Source organism: Syzygium oleosum, unplaced genomic scaffold (genome assembly GCF_021117445.2).
Source record: "Syzygium oleosum isolate NSW1041296 unplaced genomic scaffold, Sole_v2.1 Sole_v2.07, whole genome shotgun sequence".
NCBI lineage: Eukaryota > Viridiplantae > Streptophyta > Magnoliopsida > Myrtales > Myrtaceae > Syzygium > Syzygium oleosum.
Window position 1 is genome coordinate 12,781,069 of NW_026607491.1, and position 18,773 is coordinate 12,799,841.

General features: G+C 41.5%; 2 protein-coding genes and 1 pseudogene across 2 annotated transcripts; all 3 read left to right on the forward strand.

Annotated features, from left to right (window-relative positions):
* Positions 1-358: 358 nt before the first annotated feature.
* LOC115661606 (annexin-like protein RJ4) lies at positions 359-2,535 on the forward strand. The gene is made up of 6 exons (XM_030583836.2): positions 359-447; positions 600-745; positions 1,222-1,440; positions 1,648-1,860; positions 2,029-2,118; positions 2,198-2,535. The coding sequence occupies exons 1-6, from the start codon at positions 375-377 to the stop codon at positions 2,399-2,401; spliced, it is 945 nt and encodes a 314-aa protein (XP_030439696.1). The 5' UTR covers positions 359-374; the 3' UTR covers positions 2,402-2,535.
* Positions 2,536-9,653: 7,118 nt separating this feature from the next.
* Positions 9,654-11,738, forward strand: LOC115661605 (annexin-like protein RJ4; annotated as a pseudogene).
* Positions 11,739-14,745: 3,007 nt separating this feature from the next.
* Positions 14,746-18,294, forward strand: LOC115661600 (uncharacterized). Its single transcript, XM_030583833.2, has 7 exons — positions 14,746-15,244; positions 15,535-15,878; positions 16,803-16,955; positions 17,118-17,210; positions 17,340-17,398; positions 17,615-17,708; positions 17,819-18,294. Exons 1-7 carry the CDS (start codon positions 14,857-14,859, stop codon positions 18,035-18,037), a joined length of 1,350 nt encoding a protein of 449 aa, XP_030439693.2. The 5' UTR covers positions 14,746-14,856; the 3' UTR covers positions 18,038-18,294.
* The last annotated feature ends 479 nt before the right edge of the window (positions 18,295-18,773 follow it).

The window sequence follows — 18,773 nt, forward strand, 5'->3', positions numbered from 1 at the left end:
ATTTCGGTGCCAACTTTGTCTTAGGTCGAATGAAAATTGGATGTTAAGTAGCACAGTGAGTGAATGCCATAACACCTAAGCAAACACTTTATTAGGTAAACTGCTTCGAAAACCCAACCGGATCCCATTTGCTTAATTGCTAATTCTAAAAGTGCGATTGCGTGCTCAGATATGCTAATTTAAGTGTAGGATCTGGCTATTCATTTATGACATGGAGCTTTAGGGGGAAACAATGGATTCTGTAGGGGTCGATGTTCTTGATGTGGTTCTTGGGTCAGTGCAAATAGCGTAATGCTGTATAAAATGGGGATGGGGGATGCAAAGTTTTCCTTCACATCGCACCGTAGAGAGACTAGAAAGAGAGAGTGATAGTAATGGCTAGCCTTGTTGTTCCTGACCACTTCTCTGCTACTGAAGATGCAGAAACTCTAAGAAAGGCTTTTGAAGGTTTGAATCTCTCTCTCTCTATCTATCTATTGATACATATATTCAACTTCTGCCTATGCATTTATTCGTACACTTGTCGAGATTTGCTATGATTTTAAGCTGTTGAAAGGCTTATGAATCATTATTTTCCTATATTCGGGCAATGAAATTAGGATGGGGAACGAATGAGAAGGCGATCATAAAAGTGCTGGGACACAGAAATGTAGCACAGAGGAAGCAGATCAGGCAAGCCTACGAGCAACTCTTCGAGGGAAATCTCGTCAAGCGCCTTGAGTCTGAGCTCTCCAGAGACTTCGAGGTTATTTTCTTTTTGTTTTTAAGACACGATTTTCTTGTTAGAAGTGCTTTTAAATCATAGATTGTTTATAGTGTGGTCGTCATCTTCATCGACAGTTGTCACATGTTGCATGCATAGATTGCACTTGGCAATTGATATTGAATTGGTCTCGCATGATGCGTCCAAACGTTACCAATGGAAAGGCTAAAAGCTAGTCTCAAAGAACCACCTGTTTTTGACTTCATCTATTAAATGTTTTAGGCGGGCTAACCAAGCCCAACCAAGAACACTTAATGTTGCGTAGGACTCTCTCCTCAGAGCACCAAATCTGCACTACAAATTTAGGGATCGTATGTAAGAGTGGAAAAAGAAACTGGATGGTCTTCATCTTGTCAAAATTATGGAGGAAGAAAATGAACCATGCAATCTTGATTGTTTCTTGAGTACAGAAAACGATCTTATAGCTTGATATATGTTTCCATGACAATTTCTCGAAGAAAGCTGTGTACCGTTGGATACTGGACCCGGCTGATCGGGATGCTGTGTTAGCGAATGTGGCTCTAAAGAAAGCGAGTCCTGATTACCATGTGCTCATAGAGATTTCTTGCATTCATTCCTCTGAGGAGCTTTTGGAGGTGAGAAAGGCCTACAACCTTCGCTACAAGCACTCCTTGGAAGAAGATGTTGCTGCACATACCACCAGCGAAATCCGGCAGGTACGTTATAAAGCGAGCACAAAATTTAGTACTAATAGGCTACATATTATGGTATTCAAATTCGCCTTTACTAGGTCTAGATGAAAAAAAATGATAAGGTAGTTATCGTTTATGTACCACCGAGAATTTGCCAAGTACTTTTATGCTTTTGCTTGCGATTTGGAACGTGAATTCATAGATTATCTAATGCGGGCACTCGTTATGCAGCTCTTGGTTGGTTTAGTGAGTGCATATAGGTACGAAGGAGAAGAGATCAATGCAAGGTTGGCGAACTCGGAGGCTGATGTTCTTCACAATGCCATAAAAGATAAGGCCTTCAGCCATGAAGAGGTCATAAGAATCTTGAGCACCAGGAGCAAGGCTCAGCTCAGGGCCACTTTCAACCGCTACCAAGGGGACCAGGGCACTTCCATCACTAAGGTACCAAATATGTTCATATATGACTTGTACAGCAACTTTCCTCATACTTCTTTTGCAAAAGACCTGCCCAAATTAATAAAATTCACGTTACTACTTAAATTACTGTCAATTGTGTTTGTGTTTCTGGTGGGTTTCGAATTCAATTTTTCACACATTGTCTGGTTTCAGAATATGCTGGCTGACCATCCTGATGACTTCTCGGTGGCACTGCGCACGACCGTTCGGTGCCTCAATGATCCCAAAAAGTACTTTGAAAAGGTTAGAGCAAATTGTGTTACATTGCAATACATGCAATGCAGTGTTAATTAGGTGGAGAAATCAAATGTGTCGAGCACAGGTCTTGCGCAACGCAATCAAGAGGGCCGGGACCGATGAGGATGCATTGACCCGTGTGATCGTGACTCGGGCAGAGAAGGACCTGGAGGAGATCAAGGAGGAGTATTACAAGAGGAACAGTGTGTCGCTTGACGAAGCAGTGGCCAAGGACACCTCAGGGGATTACAAGGCCTTCTTGCTCACTCTCCTGGGCAAGGAGGAGTGATCAACCAACAATTTTCCCATATCGATGTTTTCGTCCTATGAACTTATTAATAAGTATGAGCTTTGTGCGATTTCAGCCGGGACTTTTTATGTGGACAATGCTTGTTATTTCATAATTGGCGTGGCTCAATTATCTATTTACGTGATATTTGTCTTTGCACAAGCACTTGTTCCATAGAAAGCACTCCTTCATTGATCAATCACTTGGATGGAACCTCATCAAATGAAGTATAGATAGTACACCAAAAGTACTGAATAAAAATCGTGATTTTGGTCGCCGTTTTCCCTAAGAAATGAAATCCGCGGAGTTTGGCTTGACTGTTTGCCCGTCTTTTATTGATGGCTTTTATCTTCTTTTGCACTAAACATTCGAACAGCCATCCACAGAACAGATAGTAGTAGCTGCAAAGTCGACAACTTTGGTTAGCCTTTGATCAATGCCAGACTATATGGTTCAGCAGAGAGTGGAAGATAAGAGTAATAAACTTGGTTGAAGGCAAAGAAGTATTCACATAGCCTGGATGTGAACTTGGTCGATTTGGTGGCAATGAACTTGGTCGATTTGGTGGCAGTACCTTGCGCGTGGCGTCAAACTCACAGAACACTGAAAGTCCATCACATGAAAACATCACATAAGAAGACATTCAGAGAGAGAGAGAGAGAGAGAGATGTGGGAAAGGAAAGGACATGCAAGATTGGTTCTTGAGGTTTTGATACGTGGTTTGAGCTATAACGTGAATGTGTTCCTTGCTTATGCATTGCCAACATGAGTGATTTGGTTGGTGCTGGCTGTGAATTAACATTCTTTAGCAATATGGATTGGGAATCTCCTTTAAAGCCAGACAAACCAAAACCCAAAACAGGAAAAAAATAAAAATAAAAAGACAGATCTTTTATTTGATGGTAAATCCAGGAGGTGATGATGACCCTTAAAATTGTTCTCTCGTATTAAATTATCAACTGTTTCAGTTATTTTTTTAAAATTTTTTTTATTAATAGTACTTGAGTTTAATAGTTTTTTTTTTATGAGAAATTGATAGTATTTCAAATTTCACGTCTCATTAATTTACTCGCCGAAAAAGTCATCCTCTTGAGAAAATACGTTAAAAAACTATTCTTTTGTCGTATGGTTTGGTGTATTGCGCAAACCTTGACCAAAGAACTTTGTTTTTACTTTCATGACCAACATCAAGCTTTCCAAATTAAGAAGAATTCGATTTTTTCTTTCTCTCAAACAACAACAATTGGATTCATTGAGCTAAGAGAAACTTGGTATAATTCTTTTAGTGATAATTCGGCAAAAAATCTTAAACTTTTCTTTGTGAGATTTTTTTCCTCTCACCAATATTGGAAGCTTATACCAACGACTCAAAGATACCTCCCGTTACACTTTTACCTGTTCATGTATTCAGCCATTTATTGCAGATTCTTGCTTTCTACTTCAACACAATGCTTGCAAATTGGGCTTTTAATCAAATAGGAATTGCATCCTCTTTTTTTTTTTTTTTTCCATAATCTTCCATCTAGAGTTAAAAATATAATATCAGTTGAGTTTTTATTTTTATTTTTATGTATCGTTCTAACGTAGGTACTGCTTCAAATTTGTAATGTTTTGTTTGAAATGAAAATTTATATCTAGCATAAACAAAAAGTAACTACCAAATTGACACACCTTTGAGTTTTAACAACGAGTAATACTACACTCTTCAAATGTATATGCCAAAAGCTAAGCCGACTAACGTGGCTTCTCATACAAGCAACCATGTCCCTTCCCTGGTTTTGTTCTACCTGCACCTTCGTCTTTCGTTATATTCATCCCCATTCTCCAGCTTGTCTTCTTCTCATCCGATGCTCTCCCTTGTCGAAAAAGTCTTACAAACATGGAAAAGAGTTCACTCGATGATTGTTTTCTCTTCATATGTAATCCACCCATTATTGCGCATGTTAATGGCGATTGTTTCCAAGGTGAATAGGTTCTACAACAAGAACTTGAATTTATTCTGTTAAAATCGATTTCCTCAGGAATCGGCTTGAAATCTAAGAGCCTAACTTTATGTAATATAAATGTTAACTTTCTAGATTCCTGACCCGTCCTCAACATGTCTATATATTTTTTAAACAAAGCAAAAGAATAAAAGAAAAACTAAAAACCGGTTCCACAGAGAATCGGCACTAGAACCAGTAGTTTACAATATAAAAGTGTGAGCCGAGTTGGTTTGTAACAGCCCAAATTTCGATGTAATTCCGGGATCAATAAAACTGATATTAATTCGCATTCCATTTTAGTAAGTCTCGCCCAGAGCTGATCATTCTCGGGATACTAACCAATAGGGTATGGCTAATTAAGAAGCAGTACGTGGACCAGGGACTCGACAGTGAACGGGACACCGATCTCGAGATCGATGAGTGAATATTTTGGGCCAACGTGGGTCGATATTAGGAAAGGTGATGGATTTGGTTTGGCCAAGGCCAACGATGTACAATCGGATCGCAGGTGATTCTGCAAGACCGAAAGTGCACGTGGCCAACCAAACCTGAACCTGAACCGAACAATCGTGACCTTTGGAACTAGTGATAATTTCTCATTCTCTCAATGATCGGGACCGTCGTAATTCGAATAACCCTAGATTGATACGCGTATGTCCTAAACAGTCGCTCGTTAGCCAGAGACCCTGAAATTGAAACTTGAGCGAGTTTTGATCAAGAAATTGGGCCCGGATTTCGATGTCAATTTTCGAAGGCTTAAGAGACTATTTTTGGGAATCTGATGTCATATTACGCTGGCCACACATGTTTGGAGTTAGTACGAGTAAAAATTGGAATTTCGGTCCGGAGATGAAAAATTACGATTTTGCCCCTCGGGACGCCAGCGTTGCTTTTCAAGGCCAAATGAGGTTATTTTTCGAGGCCGACGCCATTTTTGGGTGGCCACGCATACCAGGAGTCGTTATGGCCAAAAATTGGAGTTTCGACAAAAATTGGAAAAATAATATTATTTTATTCCCGAAATTTTGGCATGGATTTTCGAGGGCTTGCGCGATGAATTTCGCGATTCCGACACTGCATTATGTTGGCCACGCTCATGGAGGGTTGGTACGGGCGAAAAATGGAACTTCGCCCCGGGACCGGAAAAATGACGGTTTTGCCTCTGGGCTATTTTTGGTTCCGAATTTTGGGGGATAATTAAGGAAATTAATTAAAATTGGACTTATCCTAATTATGGAAGCAAAGGACCAAAATGCCCTTGAATTATTGGATAAGATTCAATATTAGCCCTTGGATGAGGGGTAAAATGGTCACTTTAGACTAGATCTTTGACACTTGGCACCCTAGCCCCTATGGTTTGACCAAGATAAGACTCTCTCTCTCTCTCCTCTCACCCTCATCTGGCCAGATCAGTCCTCCCTCTCCCGTAGATCACTCCCCCTCTCTTTTTTCTTTCATTTTTCTCTCTTGTTTGGCTTTGTCGGAGCAAGCCGCCGGTCACCGGAGCACCGCCGCCGGCCGCCGTGCCCCGCCGTCGACCACTACAGCCCCCAGCCTCAGCCTTGCCTATGTCCGACCCCTTTCTCTCTCCTTTTCTCTCTCTTTCTCTCCCTTTTTCTCTCTCGGGTTAGCACCGCCGCCGTGCCGGAGCCTCACCGCCGCCGCGCCGGAGCCCGATCGGCTGAGCTGCTGCCACTGTGACGTTGCCGACGTCCGTACGTCACTGTTCATCTCCGCCCCGTACACTGTCCGTACAGCGTCCGTACGGTACTGTTCACGCCGTCCGTACGGTCACTGTTCACGCCGTCCGTACGCCGTCGCCGGGAATTTCGCCGCCGGTTTCACTGTTCACCAGTGATCGGCTGTCGTTCCCCGTCGTCGTGACCTTGGATTAAGTGAGTAAAATTCCTAAACCTGGATTAGGACTGATAGTGCATTTTTCTAGACTGGCTTAGGTAGTATCAGTGTGTATTTCAGACTGGGTTGAGGACTAATTGGTAGAAATTGTTATCGGAAAAATTTAGTGGATTAATGAGAATTATTTGGGGAGATTAATTGGATTAAATGACCAATTTAGGAGCCCATTGGAAAATTACCGGGTATGTCCGGGTTGACTGGTTGTACGTAATTTGTGCTTAATTGTGATTGATTTCGTACTACCATGTCGCATGTTGTGTGGCTGAATTATGTGGAGTGCGATTGACCAATGATTGGTTTGAAATTAATTATTGAATTGTGAATCGCACGTTGGGTCACACGGTATTAATTGGGCCAATTGAGCCAGGGGTGTGATATTGAGTGATTGAATTTCATTGGTGCTCATGGTGCATTGCATCGCTTAACATGGACACGCATTATGTATGCCTAGAGTGAGGCATGTGGTGGAGTTGTGCGAGAATGCGTGCCTGCCATGAGTGTGTGATCACCTAAAATACCCTGAAGCGTTTTACGCTGGGTTCAGATAATAATTGGTTGTGTGATCACCTAAGGACCTTCGGGTCATGACCTTCGGGTCGATACCGTCCTCATGCACTTTGAAGCAGGACGATGCCCGGTACGTCCGGAAGACGACCATCCTCATGCACTTTGAAGCAGGCTCTGGTTCGTAAGGAGATCAGTATTGCGCCTCATGCACTTTGAAGCAGGCTAGAGACACTGGGCTAGATCGGTTGCTGCGCCTCATGCACTTTGAAGCAGGTTAGACGCACCGGGCCGTGAATATTGTTGACTCGAGTCGTAATAAATAATAAATTGGGCGATTGCCAGTGTGTCAGTGTGGGCCAGTGGGCCGGGAAATGCATATGACATGTCAACGACATTTGCATGCAGGAACATGCATGGACTGGCATGCGAGTGTGTGAGACTCGGTGCATGAGCATGTGATTGGCGTACGTGTGACTATGTGTGCCATGTATGTGCCGTGTTGATTATATATTGAACTGTCTAACCTGCAGGGTCAGAGAATCATTGATTGTTGTTGTGCTATGGTTTTTAAATATTTGTTTTCGGTCAGGAGATTGCATGCTAACCTAGCCTAGGTTTAGGGGTTGAACTCACTGAGATTCGTTTCACGGTTGTGTAAACCGAAACTTTTCAGACCCTCGGCCGTAAGGATGGAGAGACCACCGCCTCTTTTTGGGATTCCTGTACAGATTCGGCAGTATACTAGTACCTACCCCTCAGGAAATGGGGAGGCTTTCGTGAGGTATCGATCAGAACTAATTGTGAATATAGGCGAGTATTTTTACCAGAAGCAGGAGTACATGGCGTGGTGCCACCGGAATGCCAATGGAAATGAGGGAGAGCCCCTCAGGACCTTTGATATCCCGGTCGATAGTGTTGGGTTGTTGCACCCAATTATAGCTGATGGTGAGGTGATAAACCCTGAGGTCACGCCCGAGTGGATGAGGCAGGAGGAAGAGATGGATGAGGAGCCCGATGTACTAATGGAGGACCCCGAGCTTATGGATGAGGAGGAGGATGACGAACCCGAGGCCATGGAGCAGGACGTAGAGGAGGACGGAGAGGTTGCAGAGCTGGGATCAGACGAGGAGGGCTTCGAGATTTACCTGGACCCGGAGTTGGAGCTGGACTCCGAGGACGAGCGAGCTCAAGCTATGGATTCAGAGGAGTCGGGGACTAGCGAGGATGCCTCCGAGGAGCTGTCAGATGATTCTACTGAGTCGTCTGATCCTGACTGGGAGCCATAGAGTCGTCCCGTGTCCTTAGCTAGTAGTGAGGGCCGCTACTTTTTGGACTGTAGCCCTTTTCCCAAGTTTTAGCCTAACCTCCCTGGCCACTTACCACTTTTTGACCAAGTGGCTACTGATCGTGTGTACCTTTTGTTTGTACTTGTAAATATTGTACAAATGATTTTTAATAGCAATATAAATGTGTAATTATTTTCTACGATGGTGTTTGATGTATGGCTATCCTTGGCTCATATTGTAGTTGTCTGGGTTTGTTTATTTTATGCTTCCGCTTGTGTTTGATCTCTGTATGGGTGTGGGTCGACGACGCTTCCTGGGACGTCGCAGTCAAACGACCGAAGGTGGGATGCTCGCGCTTCGTGCGGTACGGGGCGTGACATGGTTGATGGCAGTTTCCTAAATTTTTACTTAGGAACTTACTTGATCCTTGTGCGAACCGGTCGGGTAAAGCCGGTTAGGAACCAACCCAATTTGCTAACCCCTAATGCACCCATATGGCAAGTCTGGACACTAGTTTACTTATAGAAGTATCAATAGCAGTCATATTTTTTTCTTCAATTCAGTCCTTGATTCATCTCGTCCTTCCTAGTCCTAGAGAGCACGGAAAGAATACTCAAAATACTTGTCTGTTCTCTTTCAAAAAGTTTCAACAAGATTCATGGGAATAAACAGTAAAGTACGTTCTTCAGAATATGTAACGCTTTGCTTTGAAACGTGATCTCTGTGAAGTGGCGCTGATATCCATGCTGGGTTTTTCATGTGAGAGAGTGCTCTATAAATTGGAGGTTTGTGTGACCAAATTTCTCACCATCAACTAGTAAAACTGCATCTTTACCCTTAATAGGAAGAAAGAAATGGCTTCTCTAGTTGCTCCTGATCACTTCTCTCCCGTGGAAGATGCTGCAGCACTCCAAAAGGCATGCAAAGGTACATAACAATCTCTCTTCATCAGATTTGAGGATGTACAAAAAGGAGAGTAAGTAATAACTAAGATCAATGTTGGGTCCACAACATATAAGGCTGAGTCTTTGTCAATCCACATGATTATGTTGACCACATAGCTCATAGGTGTTTCCAACCCTAATTAGTGTTTGCCATGCACCGAAATGTAATTCATAAGCATCGAGCAGTATCCATCTTTAAGATTTTGAATGAATCTTTAGAATTTGACGAGAGATAAAATGACTATATATCTTAAAGAGTTTGAGGTATCACGCTCGAACTTCACTCAATCTTTTGGAATGCGATCGTGAGGAAGTAATTTTTCCACGGTCCCCTGCTCTTTGATGCCATAACACCTAAGCAAACACTTTATTAGGTTAAACTGCTTCAAAAACCCAACCGGAACCCATTTGCTTAGTTGCTAAGTCTAAAAGTGGGATTGCGTGCCCAGATATGCTGGTTAAGTGTAGGATCTGGCTATTCATTTATGACATGGAGCTTTAGGGGGAAACAATGGATTCTTTTAGGGGTCGATGTTCTTGATGTGGTTCTTGGGTCAGTGAAAAGAGCGTATGCTGTATATAAAATGGGGATGGCGGATGCAAAGTTTTCCTTCGCATCCCACTGTAGAGAGACTAGAAAGAGAGAGAGTGATAGTAATGGCTAGCCTTGTTGTTCCTGACCACTTCTCTGCTACTGAAGATGCAGAAACTCTAAGAAAGGCTTTTGAAGGTTTGAATCTCTCTCTCTCTCTCTATCTATTGATACATATATCCAACTTCTATTTATGTGTTCGTGTACTTGTCGAGATTTGCTATGATTTTAAGCTGTTGAAAGGCTCATCAATCATTCTTTTCCTATATTTGGGCAATGAAATTAGGGTGGGGAACGAATGAGAAGGCGACCATAAAAGTGCTGGGACAAAGAAATGCAGCACAGAGGAAGCAGATCAGGCAAGCCTATGAGCAACTCTACGAGGAAGATCTCGTCAAGCGCCTTGAGTCTGAGCTCTCCAGAGACATCGAGGTTCTTTTCTTTTTGTTTTTAAAACACAATTTTCTTGTTAGAAGTGCTTCGAAATCATAGATTGTTTATAGTGTGGTCGTCATCTTCATCGACAGTTGTCAAATGTTGCATGCATAAATTGCACTTGGCAATTGATATTGAATAGTTTGGTCTCGCACGATGCGTCCAAATGTTACCAATGGAAAAGGCTCAAAGGTAGTCTCAAAGAACGACCCGTTTTTTACTTCATCTATTACATGTTTTAGGTGAGCTAACCAAGCTCAACCAAGAACACTTAATGTTGCGTAGGACTCTCCCCTGAGAGCACCAAATCTGCACTAACAAATGTAAGGATCGTATGTAAGGTGGAAAAAGAAACTGGATGGTCTTCATCTTGTCAAAATTTAGTTAAGATCTTTTGAGAAAGAAAATGAACCATGCAATCTTGACTGTTTCTTTATTACAGAAAATGATCTTATAGCTTGATATATGTTTCCATGACATCTTTTTCGAAGAAAGCTGTGTACCGTTGGATACTGGACCCGGCTGATCGGGACTCCGTGTTACCGAATGTGGCTCTAAAGAAAGCGAGTCCTGATTACCATGTGCTCATAGAGATTTCGTGCATTCATTCCCCTGAGGAGCTTCTGGAGGTGAGAAAGGCCTACAAGCTTCGCTACAAGCACTCCTTGGAAGAAGATGTTGCCGCAAATACCACCGGCGACATCCGGCAGGTACGTTATAAAGCGAGCACAAAATTTGGTACCAATAGTCTGCACATTATGGTATTCAAATTCGACTTTATAAGGTCTAGATGAAAAAAATGGCAAGGAAGTTATTGTTTATGCACCGCCCAGAATTTACCTAGTACTTTTATGCTTTTGCTTGCGATTTGGAACGTGAATTCAGAGATGATCTAATGTTGGCTCTCGTTATCCAGCTCTTGGTTGGTTTAGTGAGTGCGTATAGGTACGAAGGAGAAGAGATCAACGCGAGGTTGGCGAACTCGGAGGCCGATGTTCTTCACAATGCCATAAAAGATAAGGTCTTCACCCATGAAGAGGTCATAAGAATCTTGAGCACCAGGAGCAAGGCTCAACTCAGGGCCACTTTCAACCGCTACCAAGGTGACCAGGGCACTTCCATCACTAAGGTACTGAGCATGTTCATATATGACTTATGTAGCAACTTTCGTAGCGATTCTTTTGCAAAAGACCCGCCCAAATTAATAAAATTCACGTTACTACTTAAATTACTACTTAAATTACTGTCAATTGTGTTTGTGTTTCTGGTGGGTTTCGAATTCGATTTTTCTCACATTGTTTGGTTTCAGAATATGCTGGCTGAACATCCTGATGAGTTCTCAATGGCCCTGTGCACGACGGTTTGATGCCTCAATGATCCCAAAAAGTACTTTGAAAAGGTTCGAGCAAATTGTGTTACATTGCAATACATGCAATGTGGTATTAATTAGGTAGATTAACCGACCGTGTCGAGCACAGGTCTTGCGCAACGCAATCAAGAGGGCCGGGACAGATGAGGATGCATTGACCCGCGTGATCGTGACTCGAGCGGAGAAGGACCTGGAGGAGATCAAGGAGGAGTATTACAAGAGGAACAGTGTCTCGCTTGACCAAGGACACCTCAGGGGATTACAAGGCCTTCTTGCTCACTCTCCTGGGCAAGGAGGAGTGATCTGCTGGAAAATTGACTTCGAAAATGGGTAGAACAATGGAGTGAGACTTTGAGGCGTGATATTACTTTCTTTAAGGAATTATTTGCCTCACGAAATTGCTAATGGTCACCGGCAAATTTCCTTCAGGATACAACAAAGTCTCGATTGAGAATATCGAATAGCAATTTCGGTATATCTCTAGGGTCTCTCTAGGAAAACAATTAGAAAGAATGGCTGCAGTTTTTCGAAATGAAAAAGTGTCTAAAAAATCCGAATGAAGAGACTTGATATTCAACCATGTAAAAACTGATTCACTAATCGCAGCCTTTCGAATAAAGGCGTCCCTTCATCGAAAAGATGTATAGTGAATTGGTACGAAATCAAAAGTCACGTTGAAAAAGGATATATTAAAATTCGAATAAAATAATAATAAAATAAAAGAATAATATTTTTTTAATCATTTTTATTAATCCGAATTTTATAAATTCTGAAAAATAAACTTTGAACAAACACAACTTTTCAACGTTGAAGGAGTTATGTCCAAAAAGACATAACCTTCCAAAGGTGAAGTAGTTATGTCTGAAGGGACACAATTCTTCCAAAGGTTGTAAGAACGCCCAATAACCGTTAGGCTAAATAATAAATTTCGAAATTAATTAATAAAAAAATAACCGCAACTCTATTGCGAACAGTCACACTGTTTCAATAGGATAAAATCGTTATTTTATAATAATAAATTCGAAATTTAATAAATAAAAGTAATAAACGAGGATTAGTGCTAATCATCATCCGCAAGCGCGTCAAGTGCTAAGTGCGCCTAATAATCACACACCCACACGCGGGTATTGAGAAGTCTAGTCCACAACCCATTGTCTTCATTTTAACATTGAAGAAGACACTTACACATATAAAGTGGCCTACCTTCTCAAAATTTTCTTACGTGAGACAAAGGAAAATGCACTATTTTGTTTGTTTTACAAACAAACAACCAACATGATCAACCAACTATTTTCCCATATTGATCTTTTGTCCTATGAACTTATTAATAATTATGAGCTTTGTGCAATTTCGACCGGGACTTTTTATGTGGACAATGCTTGTTATTTCATAATTGGCGTGTCTCAACTATCTATTTTTGTGATGTTTGTCTTTGCACAAGCACTTGTTCCATAGAAAGCACTCCTTCATTGATCAATCACATGGAACTACATCCAATGAAGTATAGATAGTACACCAAAAGTACTGAATAAAAATCGTGATTTTGGTCGCCGTTTTCGCTAAAAAATAATCTGCGGAGTTTGGCTTGGCAACAGCCCGTCTTTTCTTGATGGCTTTTGTCTTCTTTTGCACAAACAATTCGAACATCCATCCACATAATAGATAGTAGTAGCTGCAAAGTCGACAACTTTGATTAGCTTTCGATCAATGCCTGACTATGTAGTTCAGCAAAGAGTGGAAGATAAGAGCAATAAACTTGGATGAAGGCAAAGAAGTATTCACATTGCCTTGAAGTAGCCACCCAATGAACTTGGTCGATCTGGTGAGTGTCTTGCGTGTGGCGTCGAGCTCATTGAACACTGAAAGTCTATCACATAAGAACACATTCAGAGAGAGAGGGAGAGGGAGAGGGAGAGAGAGAGAGAGAGAGATGTGGGAAAGGAAAGGACATGCAAGATTGGTTCTTGAGGTTTTGTTATGTGGTTTTATAGCATGTGTCCCTTGCTTATGCATTGCCAACAAGAGGGATTTTGTTGGTGCTACTGCTGGCTTATATTCATCACTGTGAAGAACATTCTTGAGCAATTTGGATTTGGTAATCTCCAATAAAGCCAGGCAAGCCAAAACCCAAAACGGGAAAAAATAATAAGACAGACCTTTTTATTTGATATTATATCCAAGAGGTGATGATATGACCCTTAAAATCGTTCTCTCTTTTGACCAAAAAAAAAAATCGTTCTCTCTTGTTAAATAGTCAATTGTTTGAATTTTTTTTTAAATTTTTTTATTATTGAATAGTATCTCGAATTTAATAGTTTTTTTACTGAGAAATTGATAATATTTCAAACTTCACGTCTCATTAATTTACTCGCCGAAAAAGTTGTCCTCCTGAAAAAAAAAAAATGGTCAAGAGCTATTGTTTTTTCGTATGGTCAAGTGGTGTCTCGGACTAGTCTTGCACAAATCTTGGCAGGAGAACTTTGTTTTTATATTTATGACCAACATCAAGCTTTCCAAATTAAGAATGATTCGATTATTATTTTTTTCACAAACAACAGCAATTGGATTCATTGAGCTAAGAGAAGCTTGGAATTATTGCTGTCGGTGATGATTTGGCAAAAAATCTTAAACTTTTCCATATGGAAATTTATTTTCCGCTCACCAATATTTGAAACCTGTACTCACGACTCAAAGATACCTCACATTAGACTTTTCCCTATTCACATACATATATTGCTAAGCCGAAATTTTAGGGATAATGACACAAACAGTCCCTAAATTTTGGCTCAATGTGCAATTTGATCTCTGAACTTTAGCCTAATCTTCAATGTGGTTCATGAACTTTTAATTTGTTCAATATGGTCCATGAACTTTTAGTACATGTTCAATTTAGTCTCTGAATTATATGAAAATGTAAAATATAGTCCATGAACTTAAATTAATAGAATGACTACATTGAATATTTTTGTAAAGTTCAGGGACTATATTAAACAAGTACCAAAAGTTCAAGGATCACATTGAACAAATTGAAAGTTTAAGGACCACATCGAACATTGGGTTCAGGGACTATATTGAACAGATCAAAAGTTTAGGGATCAAATTACACATTAAGTTAAAGTTCATTGACTGTTTGTGTCATTTTTCTGAAATTTTAATAGCTATTATGGACGAAACTGTGATGGGACATTAGGGAAAAAATTTATATGTTTTTAATGAAATTTTGCCTTGTCATCGACCGTTGTGAAAGTGAAATTCCCACAAACGGGCCGGACCGAGCCGGGTCGACCCGCCCATTCGTCACCTCAAAAAAAAACAGACGATATCATACTATCCGGTAACGGCGTCACCGTCGTCTCAGGCTTCCCCTCTCGCCATCAACAACCGTCGTCACTACGCCACTCCCTCCGCTACCTCCCCAAGATGGCCTTGGCTTCCCATCACCCCTCGTCTCTCCCTCCGGCGACCTTCCTCCTCCCCAAGTCGCCGAAACGATCTCGTCTTCCGAAGCCCTTCTTGCTCAGGGTCGCTCCTCCTTCCTCGTCCTCGTCCTCCTCCTCTCCGGATCCACCCGGCTCCGAACCGCCCTCCGAACCCGCGGCTCCGGCGGACCCCGTCAAGCTCGCCTTCGAAAAAGCCAGGGTGTACCGGAAGTCGCTGCGTTCGAAGCCGGAGGGTGATCTCGAGGCGAGCGCGGCCGTGGCCGGGAGCCCTAGCGATGAGAGTTACGGTCGCGACGGTTCGGCCGATGCCGGTAGAATCGCCATGGCCAAGGCGAAAGAGCATGTCTTGGAAAGCGACGCCGATTCAGGTGAGTGATGGTTAGATTTTAGCTGATTTTGACTGTGGATGATGAGATGATGTGCGGAGTTCAATGGGAGGGCGGCTTTGTTCCTCTTGTTGTAATAGATTAGCAAAGAATGTGAATTGGAAAGAGTGTTAAGATTTCAGCCGAAACTGTGGGCGGATTGTTCTGATCGATCTTCTTGCATTTGCTGAACGCTTGATATTGCAGAGGGATGATGTGGGTTGCCATGTGTAAAGTTCTTGCTTTTGCAGTTTTTGTGGAGCTGAGAGAGTTGGCTGTTTTGTTGAAATTAGGCTTGAAAGGTAGAAATGGAGGGAAAATTGGTAAAGCAAATTTGGAGGAAAGAACGAGTAAGGAACAGCAGCTGGTGGTTTCGGGCATCGACTTTGTGGGGCTCGACTTTGCAGACAAGAAAAGGACCAGGGGACTTCCGCCTGGTTTGATTCCGGCGAGTGACCCTTTTCCAGAAGGAGACGTACCTGAGGTGGAAATCATTCTCGGGGACACCACCAAATTCAATGACGCGACGGCGGTGAATCCTGCGGTCGCGCCACCCCAAGAAGATAATTCGGATCTTTACAAACCCAAAGTTTCGACTTGGGGTGTCTTCCCAAGACCAAACAACATATCCGAGACAGTAAGCTAGTTACTGAGAGATTTCTCATTTGATATCGAAGTTGATTCCTTTTCCCTCTTCTGCTGGTGCAGTTTGTTCTTGTAAAGCTTTTGAGCAATTTAGTAGCAGAACAAATATGGCTACACATTTTGACAATATATATATGGCTACACATGCTTATTAATTCCCCCCCAAGATAGTCATTCCTCGAAGGCAGCACCAGTTTACATTCCAATTATCCCTACAAGTTTGGCTTGAAGCATAACAGAGTTTGAATGAAAAATGGTTTTGTTCCTGCTATTGCATGCTAATGGGATGGCACACCTACCTATCTTGTCTTCGATCTGGGTATTATCATAGAAATAGGACATGAAGTTCCTATCGTGTGATAAATTTCAGCATTTCCATAATTTTTTTTTGCAAAACAAATTGTTATTACTCTTTCATGTTAAGTTGAATCACTGACTGTAATGAGGTGATAGACTTTGCCAGATTTGGATAAATAAATTCAGCATAAGTTCTACTGGCATTTTTCAATTTTTTCCCATTAAGATGATATTTTATTATATGAAATGTCGCTTCTTTTGTTAGGATATTTGGCCCTCTGAAATTTTCATATGCTCTGACTGGACTTGTCATCTAGTTGGTTGGTCGATAGAAGATTACTGCAGAAAATAAATTGAGGGAGGGGACCGGGGGGGGGGAGGAGGGGGCAGTGGTTGGTTTTTCTTTTTGAATGTATGATTATGAGCTAGTCTGGTGTTTATATGTTTAAGCTAGCTGAATTTTTGAGGAATGGTTGAAGAAGAACCTCTGATTTCTGTACATACAAATGAGAAAACTTATGTATCATGGATCTGTAATTTTCTGTGTTCTCTCTCTGGTGTCTTCCAATGAATCAAATGTCAGGCTAAGCTTTCTTTCGTTGTTCTTTTTATCGTTCAGTTTGGAGGTGGAAGGACCATTCGCCCAGGGGATGTGCTGGAAACAGCTGAAGATAGGGCTGCTAAAGATGCACGCACTAGAGAACTTGTTGCTGCTTACAAGAGAAAAACGGGCTTAAATATTGATGCAAAGTTGAAAGCTGAGTGTGAGAAGGTACCTTCCTAGTAAATTATGTGCGATGTGGGTATAACTGATACTTTTGTAGGATAGACCTAGCCCTTTGTCCTATTGTTATTCTTTCTCTGCCTTTTTGTAGAGATTTACATGACTATTTTTACTGTAGATTTAAAGTCACTGAATTGTTCGCTGTTGAAGGCTCTGAAGGATGGTGACTCTCTGATGGATGTTGGAAAACTTAAGGAAGCTTTACCATTTTATGAAGAGATCATGAGTAAGCTGCCATTTGAGGTAACCCTGCCAAAGGTGTAAAAGAGGTTTTTTGTTTGAGGCCAATTGTTACTTGTGCTTCGGTGCAATGGTTGTGCGCCCATTATGTTTCATTTCATAGTTTGATCCCCTAATAATTTGTATGTGCAGAGTGAACTTCATGGATTAGCTGCATTGCAGTGGTCCATCTGCCAGGATTCACTTGCCAGGTAATTAAATGTTTTCATAGGTGATGGAACTCCTAACAATAAAAAATAAATGAAGATCAGGCAGGGTAATTTTTGGACCTCTGGGAATTAGAGTTGCTTCTGTGACTCCCTTCTCCATTCTTGCATCCCCTCTCCATTGCCAGAGTATGCCTAGACGCTTTGCATTCCTTTCTGTCCCATGCTTGAAAATAATGATGTGATTGACATGATTGGCAGATCAAATGAGGCTCGTATGATGTACGAGAAGCTTCAATCTCATCCAAATGCTAAAGTCAACAAGAGAGCCATGCAATTCATGTTCAGCTTCCAGGTAATTGTAGATGTCATGTCAAAGAAGGCGTAAAGTATATCGGTGAATTTGTAGGCCATTTCTAGCTAAAGAGCATCTAAAATGATGGTTGTGATGCCAATACTCTTCAGGCCATGGAGATGATGAAGGTAAGAAGCTCAAAGCTCTCTGCAGAGAGCATAGGCTACCAAAACTACTTCGAGGCCTTCATTGAAGACAAAAGCAACTATCCACTTGACAAGGATGAAGAAGTCGAAGAAGGTGCACTCTCTCAAGCCTTTCCCTACATAGTCTTTCTTCTCTCACCCATTTTTGTTGTGCTTTTTATTGCTGTCCAGAGAGGAATATAGTCTCTGAAGATTGTAGGGTTACCTTTTTGTTTCTCTTTTCCCCTTTTCTTATTTTGGAGTTTTAATGTAGATTAATCATCCAAGTTGTTATTTCCACCTGGGTTATTGTTCTTACCTACCTCTCTGGAGTTATTATATATAGAGAATCGGGAAGCACTTCTTGCTTAGAATTTTCTTTGTCACAGTAGAATTTTAGGATGATAAACAGTTGCACTTTTTTCAATGGATGCTTGAAGTCACATGAAGATTCTGGGCCAGTGCAATGACGTGATGAGTATTCTGAAAGTTGTAGCTGATTTCTCGGGTTATCAGTATTCCACATCGCAGATTCATATACTGAGGATAATGTTCCCAGGAGCCACATTTGTCACAATCCCGAGGACGAGGTTTGCTAAAGTAAGAAGTACATAAATAGACTCATGGTCCATCCCTGCCAGGCTTACGCAAGTTTTTACAAGAAAAAGGCCGACAATCAATAATTTACTGATTTCTGGCTGCTGGTATTGAATAATTTTATAAAACCTCTCAATGAGAACAAAACTGCTTGGTTTTTTAATGCAATCAAAATGATCAACAGCTCAACCTACACGCACTTCTGCTCATTACCAACATTTTCAGGTACGTACGTGCATCCCCTCTCAAGTTAGGAAGCCAATCGGCTACCGTAGAGTTATAGCCTTACTCTTAAGCGCCGCGACTAAAGGAACAATCGTATATAAAATAACTCACATAGTAT

Excerpts from the sequence above, each read along its gene's own strand:
- LOC115661606 (XM_030583836.2), top strand. The coding sequence starts at position 375 with ATGGCTAGCCTTGTTGTTCCTGACCACTTCTCTGCTACTGAAGATGCA. Across the intron at positions 746-1,221 it reads AGCTCTCCAGAGACTTCGAG|AAAGCTGTGTACCGTTGGAT; the intron begins GTTATTTTCTTT and ends AATTTCTCGAAG. Across the intron at positions 2,119-2,197 it reads CCAAAAAGTACTTTGAAAAG|GTCTTGCGCAACGCAATCAA; the intron begins GTTAGAGCAAAT and ends TGTCGAGCACAG.
- LOC115661600 (XM_030583833.2), top strand. The coding sequence starts at position 14,857 with ATGGCCTTGGCTTCCCATCACCCCTCGTCTCTCCCTCCGGCGACCTTC. Across the intron at positions 15,245-15,534 it reads GGAAAGCGACGCCGATTCAG|GCTTGAAAGGTAGAAATGGA; the intron begins GTGAGTGATGGT and ends TGTTGAAATTAG. Across the intron at positions 17,399-17,614 it reads TGCCAGGATTCACTTGCCAG|ATCAAATGAGGCTCGTATGA; the intron begins GTAATTAAATGT and ends CATGATTGGCAG.